Source organism: Enhydra lutris, unplaced genomic scaffold (assembly GCF_002288905.1).
Source record: "Enhydra lutris kenyoni isolate GAN:26980312 unplaced genomic scaffold, ASM228890v2 scaffoldscaffold51, whole genome shotgun sequence".
In the NCBI taxonomy this organism is placed as follows: domain Eukaryota; kingdom Metazoa; phylum Chordata; class Mammalia; order Carnivora; family Mustelidae; genus Enhydra; species Enhydra lutris.
In genome coordinates this window covers 4,893,377-4,903,261 of record NW_019154135.1, presented here as the reverse complement: position 1 = coordinate 4,903,261, position 9,885 = coordinate 4,893,377, and the positions used below count along the sequence as shown (strand labels likewise).

At 43.4% G+C, this 9,885-nt stretch overlaps 1 protein-coding gene across 1 annotated transcript in view; it reads right to left on the bottom strand.

The window, feature by feature from the left end:
• Positions 1-5,191: 5,191 nt before the first annotated feature.
• The window catches only part of LOC111157053 (HECT, C2 and WW domain containing E3 ubiquitin protein ligase 1), a 453,548-nt gene continuing 448,854 nt past the window's right edge, over positions 5,192-9,885 (bottom strand). Inside the window, exon 28 of the mRNA XM_022518266.1 lies at positions 5,192-5,555. Within this exon, the coding sequence (XP_022373974.1) occupies positions 5,444-5,555 (112 nt within the window). The 3' untranslated portion in view covers positions 5,192-5,443. The remainder of the gene's footprint in view (positions 5,556-9,885) is intronic.

The window sequence follows — 9,885 nt, the reverse complement described above, 5'->3', positions numbered from 1 at the left end:
GCTTTTATTATTATTACTGTTACTGTCGGGGCTGATGACATGTGGCAGGAAGGAGGATAACATGGGATTGGATTGTGTCCCCCATAAATAATACTTTGGAGTCCTAACTCCCAGTACCTCAAAAACGTGGACTTATTTGAAGTTAGGGTCTTTACAGAGGTAACCAAGTTAAAATGAGGCCATAGAGCGGGCCCTAATCCACTATGACTTGCTGTCCTTATGAAAAGGAGAACTTTGGACACACACACACACACACACACACACACACACAATGTCACATGAAAATGAAGGCTGGGGTCTCTGTGCCTAGGAAGGCTCAGGATAGCCAGCAAATCCCTGCAAGCTAGGAGAGCGGGATGGGACGGATCCTCTCTCAGAGGGAGTCAACTCCACCATCACCTTGATCTTAGACTTTCCGCCCAGGTTAAGCCAGTTTGTGGTCCTTTGTTACAGCGGCCCCAGCAAAGCCATGTGGAGGGTCTGTAGCCGTAGGCAGCCCGCATCCTTCTTTGGCGAATTCACACTGACTGGATTCCTGGCATACCCCATGGCGCGCCAGATGGATAACCGCCTCCCTCTCCCACCCTCCTGGCCAATTTCTTCATGGTTATACCAGGTCCAGGAGCTCAGGACCCCAAGGGATATTTTGCCACAGGGCATACCTTTAGCCCTCAAGATAAAACCTGGTGGCCTTGAGCAAATCATCTCTCCTGGCCCCAGATTCTTTACCTCCAAGAGAAAATTCGTCAGACAGGAGTGTCCAAGTGTCCCTCCCCAGCCAAAATTGTAATGATTTCTGCAGCAGTGATAAAGGTTAGCCTGACCTTCCATTAATTATTCATTTCTCTTCATTAATTATTAGAGAACTGTCCTCTACAAACATACCTAAACTGTGTCTGGGCTTTAAGATATATGTGCCTTTTTTCCCCCCACAGTTGTCAGCTCCGTGTGTTGGAAAAGCATGGCCACAGAACTGGGGAGATTTGAAATCTAATCTTGATTTCAGAATAATGATCAGATTAAAATATCAAATAACATCATCTACTGTCTGTAAATTATGGTTTAGGTTAATTTTTTTATTATGCCTTAAGAGAAAAATTATTTTCAGTTAGAATGAATCTAAAGTAACCCAGAATGTGCATAAAAGTGCAATATTGAAGCTTCTCGGGTTTTTTGGTCTCTCAGTCCTACCCACACTATCTGATTTTTTTTTTCCCCCTCAAAGAATAACTCAGCTTCTGACTGCCCAGCGACAGCCACATGGTGTGTCTTTTACGGACTCCCAAGACCGTGGCGATATTGGGAGCTCCGGTACGTGCCACTGGACACAACATTTCTGCCTACTGCTCTTTTCTGAGGGTCACCCTAGGTGTTGGGCTGTAACCTGGAGTCTTTGTGGAAGCATCTCGACACGCAGGGATGTAATAAACCCGTGTGTGCCTGGTTCAACATGAAGGACACTCACAAGCACGGCCCACGTGGCTTGTGTGCTGTCCTAACAGGCATACAGAAGGAACTCATTACAAAACCTGTTCCATTATTCATGGATTTGTGAACATGCACTCTGCTCTTTTGGTAAATAATTTTTCCAGGGATGGTTTCTCACAGCAGCTGACCGCCTTCCGTGCTGTTTTACTGCTTACATCCAGTGAGAGCATGGGCATGACACAAACTGTTATGCATTACCCTAGACTTCTGCTTGCAATAAGGAGGACACACGATGCCATACCAAAGTGAGTTTATTGACATTCCTTGAAGGTGGTATGATGGAAGAGAAAGCTCGGCCTGAGTATCACATGACATTTTTCTTGATGGAAGCAAAAGCAGCCCAGCTCTGTGGACTTCTCCTGCTACTGACTAGAACAAAGACTTTTAACAAAACTGTTATAGACATTTCCTTAGGTAAGTTGGAAGCTGCAGGAAGTAGGCTAATGGAACAAGATTTACTCTATACACTACCTCTAGGCACCTTTTTTTCAACGAGAACAAAGGGACTACATGTCACTAACAGGAAAATAACATTTTCTCTTTTCAACCGTATGATGGGTAGAATATCCATCCCAGATTTTTATGATATAGTATTGCAGTAGTTTTAATACTGGACACTGAAGTACATAATAATAATAATAATAATAATAATAAAGCACCACATTTTTAATGTAAAGTTCTAACTACTTTCATTTGAAAGTGTTTCATCTTGACTGGGAAAACATTTGTGGCAATTGAGAAATTTTTTGAACCCAAATTTTGGACACATGGTTTGACACATGGACTGACAAATACCATAGATGTAACATTAGAATTGTTCTGGAAATTCTGGCTTATCAACTTGCCACACAAAGATACTTACCATTAATAGACATATGGTCATGTATTAAAAGAGAAAAAAGATTTCAAAATCTGCCAAAGGATCCTTTTTCTCTTTTTCTCAATTTCCTCATCGCCCTTTAAACAATTGTGCTACGATGGTAGTAAAAAAACTCACAACTGCTGTCAACTTACATACGCAGGAAGCTATAAAGAACTCCTGACCTAGCAGAGGCAGTTTCTGTCTTCGTATGATACAAAAAAATGTCCTATCCATGAAATTATAATACTTCGTAGCATTTTACAAGTATTTTTCTACTTGAAATGTATGTTTTCTCTTATTAATTGTTGTTTGTTCCCCAATTAAGCGTAATATATTCTTACCAGAACTAGCTCTAAAAGGTCTTGTTTTAGGGGAATGGTGGTTTATAAGTGATTGATATTATTATATGCCTCCATGGAGAAAACTCATACTTTGAATTAAAAAAGAAAATACAGTGGTAACAAACAGATCTGCCTCGCTGGTTGTGTCATATGATTGGGGGAGGCTCACATCTCCAGCTGGTGGAATTAATAGCATAATTATACACACACGATTTTCATGTACTCTAGCCTCATATATTAGTGAATAATAGCTAAAGAAGCATCACTTGGAACATAGAGAAATCATAGGATCTTTCCATAACAACTGTATGTACTGCTTTTCTCTTTGTTTACCTTCCTTCAGGATCCTACGCGAGGCTGTCACAGAATCCGGGACCCTGTTCAGCAAACTTTGCATCCTTTCAGCTGACTTTGACATCAGTGCTTCTTTTTGGAATTTTATACTTTTACGAAATACTGATCCTGCAAAGCTTTGTGGGATACATTTAGAGTCAGGGCATCCGGGTGGGAGGAGGGGGAACAGGAAGAAGGAAAACTTAGTTGAAAAACCATTCGTGCCCAAGGTATCTACCTCTGTATATTTCCTAGGATACCTTGTTCCTTCTGTGTATGGGTAGAATGGGTATCAAGTAATCTAATTAATATGTTAATTAGATATTTGTGTAAATTGCAAAGCTCCCCAGGAGCCTGTTCCGTCTTTTGAACACCTTCCTCCCTTGCCAATGCCTAACAAATAAGGTAAGTACTAAAAAAAGAATCAAGTGATTGAATTAAGAGTATTTACACATGGATAACACCAGGTTCTAAAAATGAAAGATGCTCCCTATACTAGAGATGCTGTTCAATGAGGTAAAATGGTGAGATGATTTGCATTATTCTATAAATAATAGCTCTATTGGAACCCATAACTTTTCAGATATGGACATGTGTACTGAATTTTACAGATCCCCCAAATTTATGTTATGTGACTTACACATTCCATCTTACCTTGGTAAATATTCTTTTCAGACAACAACAGAAAGCTAAACTTCTGTAACATATTATTTCTTGATTGACTACGGATACACAGCAGCCAGGGGTGCTGGGCATTATAAAGAATTCCTACTAAAAGAAGTTTCCTGGGCTCCAAAAGGCATGGCTTCCTGCTGGATTAACTCTGTCTCACATTTCTCACATTTCTCACTCTTCTCTCTTGTTTAATATATTAGAAGTAACAATGTGACATCTCAACAGTGGGGGAGGGGCCTTTAGCTCTTCTTTTCCCAGTGAAGAAAAACACTTTCACTTATGACATATTTCAGACAACATGGATAACAAGGTTAGAAAAATAGAAATGACCATTAAGTTTGGGCTTATTCCAAATGTAATCAAGAGGTTAGTCTGTCTCTGGAGCCGGCAACTGTTTTTCTGAAAACACTTGAGTTTTCTGAGCTATCTCCTCACTGAGTGCTGAAAGAAACTGGGTATTTATTTTGACAAAACTACGTGCCTTTGGGGTGTTAGATGTCTGCTCCAGGAGGACTGCTGCGGATGAAGGAGGAGTATTATATTGCCCTTGACCCCGAACAAGCACCATCACTCTCTGCAGCTTCTCGTTTAACGTGTCCCCATGGACAATCCGATGTGAAGGAATTCGAACACCACAGCAAAGAAAAGTAAAAAAAAAAAAAAAAAAAAGCATGAAAAAACCAACATCAAAGTTAAAACACAAGTCCACTTGCCATTTCCCTTTAACAAAAGCCATGAGATGATCTTTACATTTTCTTTTCCCTTTGCGAAGGAGAACCATAGCTTGACCAAACAAACCAAAGCAAAGGAAAACAGAATAGAATCCCGGTATTCAAACTAACCTAACGTGGCCTTCTTCCCTCTCTCCTGTTCGCTCCGTCACGTTCTACTGCACACCGTGGGGGTGGAAGCCTTGGGCTTCAGGCTACGTAATGAGATCTCCTTCGTGTGCACAAGCTTCTGCTTCTTGGTGGTGAGTGTTCACGGGGGCTGTTCCCCTCCTGGACTTCTCTAAACTCAGGCTAAGCCACAATCCCCACAACCAACGAGATACACTGTGTTGCATCAGCAGGGGGCGTTTTCCCGTTGTTGTTACTTGTTGGAAAGTGTGGTATTTGCACCATTATGTCTAGGCCAGTTCCAGCTGATGGGACTGATGCCACACAGGACTCATGAGTTGAACGTATAAAAATTTCAGCTTTGCCACTGCTGTTTCTGGATGGATGGTATGCGTGGGGCAAAAGGAGAGTGGGAGGAAAAGAAACTGTTGATTGGCTCCTAGACATGGAGTTGGTTGTTAGAAATTATAAAAAATGGTGGCTCTGCTCAGAAGAAGACATGGGCGTATAAAAGCTCGGAATGCTTAATGCTCAAATTTCCCTAAAATTATATAAATGGAAGTAAACTTTGATTACCATTTGGTCAAGTGTAGCATCGTTTGCATTCCTATTTCAGTGTTAGTAATGGAGGTATGTGGAGATACACACAGACCTTGAGACGGCTGCTGTTTAATATTGCATACAGGCTAGCAGTTGATCGAGAATAGAGGTGATAAGCCTGAAGGTTGGATCTCAGAAGAAGGCAGTTCTTCATGCACAGCTTTTGTCAATCCTGATTTGGTCTGAAAATCAAAATCATGGGATACCAAAAATCAAAGGAGAATTGATTTAGGGAAAGGGCACGGGGATCATCCCAGAAAGGGCAATGTGACTGCCAGGAAAATGTCAGGTGAGTTTCCAGGTCCTCATTCAAGTCCAAAGGTGCTGGTTTCTTCTACTGCTGTGAGCAGCTTTTCATACAACATGGAGTATGAGGGATACGGTGGAAGATCCAGTCGGTTGAAGCACGTGTGTGCCCTGAATGGGGAAAAAAGACCGGTGAAGGCGTTTGCATGTATCTGCGATCAGAAGCTATGAAGCAAAAGGGAGTACAAAGTGAGCGCAACCATGATTTCGGACCACCATGAAGCAACTAGTTTAATCTTGCAACTAAGAACAACAGCCTTCCAGACACACACGAACCAGCTGAGGGAGGAGAGTAATGGAAACAGATGGTTTGCCTTCATAAGCAAACCATACTAATGCAGGGCTGTACTGGAGGATCGGCCGGCTTCTCTGTGGGGTCCGCTCTATTCTGCGTCTGAGCTGTGAACTTGGATGTGACCAGTGAAGGTGGCCGAAGCATGATCATTATTAGAGGATCATAGTCCCACGTCTCCTTGTCCAGCTCTGATTTCTGGGCCACAGTAAACTACATGCATCAATGCACGGCTGCCACGAGATGCCCCGGAGTCCTGACATCCAAAGCTCCATCAAGTCAGGTGAGCCCTGGAGACGATCAGACTCCCCAACTTGCAGTGCGACACAGCCAACCTGACACCCGCACGTGGATTTCCAAGGACAGCTGAGCTCATGGAATAGTCTTCCCTGGTTGCCCGGATCATGCCTGCACCCTGCGTTCTACCTTACTTGTCCTGTCCTATATTCATCCTCGGGGCCCATGCACGACAGCACCTGGTTTGGACAAGGAACGGTTTCCATCACCAGGACCAGATCCTGTGCCATCCATATGGGGCTCAGTGGAGAGCCCAAGAGACCCAGAACAGGTTCCTCCTGTGGAACTTCAAGTCACCTGACTGGTTTCTCCCTGTCAGATGGTCTCTGTTTTCACGGACTCTCTGGTTGAGGCCATGGCCTGCATTAAGTAGGGAGGAAGGCAGGTGGGTGCCCCTCACGTTAACTGAATGCCTTTTGCTCCCTCGAAGGGGCGGTGTGTTGCAGCGGTGTTTTGAGAAGCCAACCAGCACAAAAAAGGGCACATTTAGAGGAAATGAAATAAAATAATAAAAAATAAAAGAGAAGAAGATAACATATCACAAGTATATATACAAACAAACAAAACTCTAACTGAAGAGACCATTCTCCCTTCATCTGAATTTCATTTGGGATATGGAATTCTTCTAATCACAAGATCCCCAGGGAAGTTGTGTATTATTTATTATACCTTTGTTTTCAGAGTTCCTGATGAGGCTGACCCAGTGCTCAGGGGGAGGAGACTGTTATGTTTGCCTCTCAACATCCATTCCTCCTTCACCTGGTCACAGCTCCCTCACTGTCCTTGGGAAACTACCCCCCAAACTCCTCCCCTCACAAGCGCCAATGGTGAGTAGAGGATAGTAGTGCAACTGGCCTTAGGCCTCAAGGACTTAACTGGGAAGAAGCATAAAAACAGACCAAGATTAGTAGAGGTCTCAGATTATGATTTAATATTCCAGTAGGCCTAGGTTGACTTCACAAGAGAATAATTAAAATATTTTACCTAAACTCATTTGAGTAAAAGTGAAAAAGCACTCAGGAAAATGAGCAGGATGACAATGTCAGTGGCTTCTCTGTTTAGAAAGATTAAAACTAGGACTACTTTGGGCTCTGGCTAGCTATGTTAAGTGGGGCAGGAACATCCCAGTTATGCTTTTGAACCTGGCTGAACTAGCTGGGTGCGAGATGTGAGCAGACATCATCGTCTTGTTTTTTTTTTTTTTTTTTTTTAAGTGGCACTCATCGCTGGAAATGTTACAGCAAAAAGTCCCCTATTTGCAAACTAAATGAATTCTATAAAAGGTAATTTCTGGGAATAATCTGAAAGCATTAGCAAATGGCACTCTTTAAGACCTTGTGTGAACACCCGGAGTTTCTCTGTGGCTTTTACTGTTTTTATGACCAGCTTTGGTTAACGCTCTTAAACAGATTCTAGTTTGTGAACTAGGATGAACACACACAATCCAGTCACGGTTCAGTTTCGCATTCTTAGATGCTCACCGTCCTCCAGGAGCGGTTCTGCCCGCTCAGAGCTCCTGCTCACTTTCCCCCCTGGGCACTGGGCCCCGTGCTCTGGGGTGCATTGGGGTGCTGGGGAACACCCGAAACCAGGGGCTGGAAGACGTCTCTTTCGACTGCGGTCTAGCTGCTTATTAGCTTTATCCCCTTGGGAAAGTCAATTAGTCTTTCTGAGCCTCAGTCTTCTCCCTTGTGAAATGGGGGTAATAACATGTTTTGTGTACCTCGGGGGTCTATTGTGAGGAGCAATGTTAGAATACACATAAATGCCTCTTCTAATCCGTGATTCATCATTTAGACACAAGGTTCTCTCGATGTGGCCATGACTGCGGATGATTGCAGGAAGCGTGTCGCACCTGTGGGGACTCAAGCCCCTAGGCCTTCCGCACATGAACTCCTGGCAGATGAGTCACCCGGATTTCCCATTTGTGCGGTTGCTATTTTGGAACTCCACACGGATCTTTCCAATCCTGCCAGGTCAATTTTCACTCTGTTGGTGTTAATCTAGGATTCCAGTATTTTGAGGTTAATTCAGGATTTAAATTGCGTCAATCACTGTATTATTTGCCCTTTAATTTGTATCATCTGCACGACTGATCTCCCTGTCTCCTCTGTTTTTTTTTCAAGTTACTGATGAAGATGGTAACCAAGGCCAAGGACAGTATGCTTCTCCCCAGAAGACACCACTTTGAGGCTGGTCAAAAGCAAACAACACTACTAAAATCAGGAAAATACCTGCCCCCTGCGGCTGCTTGTTCGGCGAGCTGTGAGGACAGTGTTCCACGTCCAGTCTTCCCTTCGTGCCGTCTTCTTCCCCACCCAACCACAGCCTCACTCTGTGATGCTTCTCACTCTTGTCACTACTGAACCTATTCTTTCTCAACCTCTTCGAGAACCTCTTGGTCCCCAATCCAGGGACCCATTCTCTACCCTCATTTACTCAGGCTCTTTAAGAGCCTTCTTGAACATCTCTCTCCCCTTGGCTTCTCTGGTTTCTCAGTGGTTGGCAATTTCTTTTCTGAACTCCCAATGGCTCCCTGAAGCCTTACAGTCCGCTGAGCAGGGTTTCTCAGCTTGGTACTACTAACATTTTAAACGAATTTTCTGTTGGGAGGGGCTGTCCAGTGTACCATAAAATGCTTAGAAAGATCTTTGGCCTCTACTTGCCAGATGCCAATAGCACCTCCCCCCACAACCAGAAATGTCTCCAGACCTTGCTGAATGTCCTGTAGGGGGGCAAAATCACCTCTCCCAGCCCGCTTGAGAGCCATCCCTATAGAGTAAGCCAATAGCCCACCTTAACCAGGCCTCCCCCTCCCCCGCGCTTGTGCTCAGTTTACTTCTGCAGTGAAGCTTGTTGTTAGAATTCCATCTGCAACTTTTATGCTAATCTGCCCATGACCCACAGTTCTGTAATCCCTGGTCCCTACTCCAAATGTAGACCCTGAAGTTTCTCTCCTCTCCTTTATTCCATCTCCATGCTGTTGTGTGCTGTGTCTACTCTAACTTCCCTGCTTTTCTTTTCTTTGGAGCCTCCCCAGTCTTTGTTCCATAGTAAGGAAACTCTCCCACTCTTCCTTTCTGGACATGACTTACAAGTCCTAGCATCCCTTCCCAGCGCTCCTGAGTGGAGACGGCCCACGATCACTCTGCCACATTCTGGGATGTGGGTGAGCCCTGCTCACTCCCCACAGCCAATTCTAGATTGTTACTTTCAAATCCTCAATCAAAAATTTCTGTTCTTTTTACTCAGCCATAGAAAAAGGATGAGATCTTGCCATTTGTGACACCAGGGATGGACTTGGAGGGTATTCTGTTAAGTGAAATAAGCCAGACAAAGAAAGACAAATACTAAATGATCTCACATATACATATAATCTAAAAAATAAAATAAAGCAAACAAAGAAAAAGCAGAAACAAACTCATAAATACAGAAAATAAGCTGGTGGTGGCCAGAGGCGTGGGGGTGGGAGGATGGGGAAAATGCGGAAAGGGGAGCAGGAGGTACAGACTTCCAGTTATGGAATGAAAACGTCACAATAATAAAAGGCACGATCCAGGAAATATAGTCAATGACATCGTCATAGTGTTTTAAGGTGACAGATGGTAGCCACACTCATGGTGAGCACGGCATAACTTACAGACGTGGGGAATCACAATGCTGCACACCTGAAACTAATGTAACACGCTGTGTCAAGTACACTTCAATAAATATGAATAAATTTAAAAAAGAGGGAATCAAATGTTTAAAAAATTCTATTCCTTCAACTCTCTTAAATTCTGCCCCCCCATAACTACAGGGTTGTTTTTTTTTTTTTTAAGATTTTATTTATGTATTTGACACAGAGAGAGA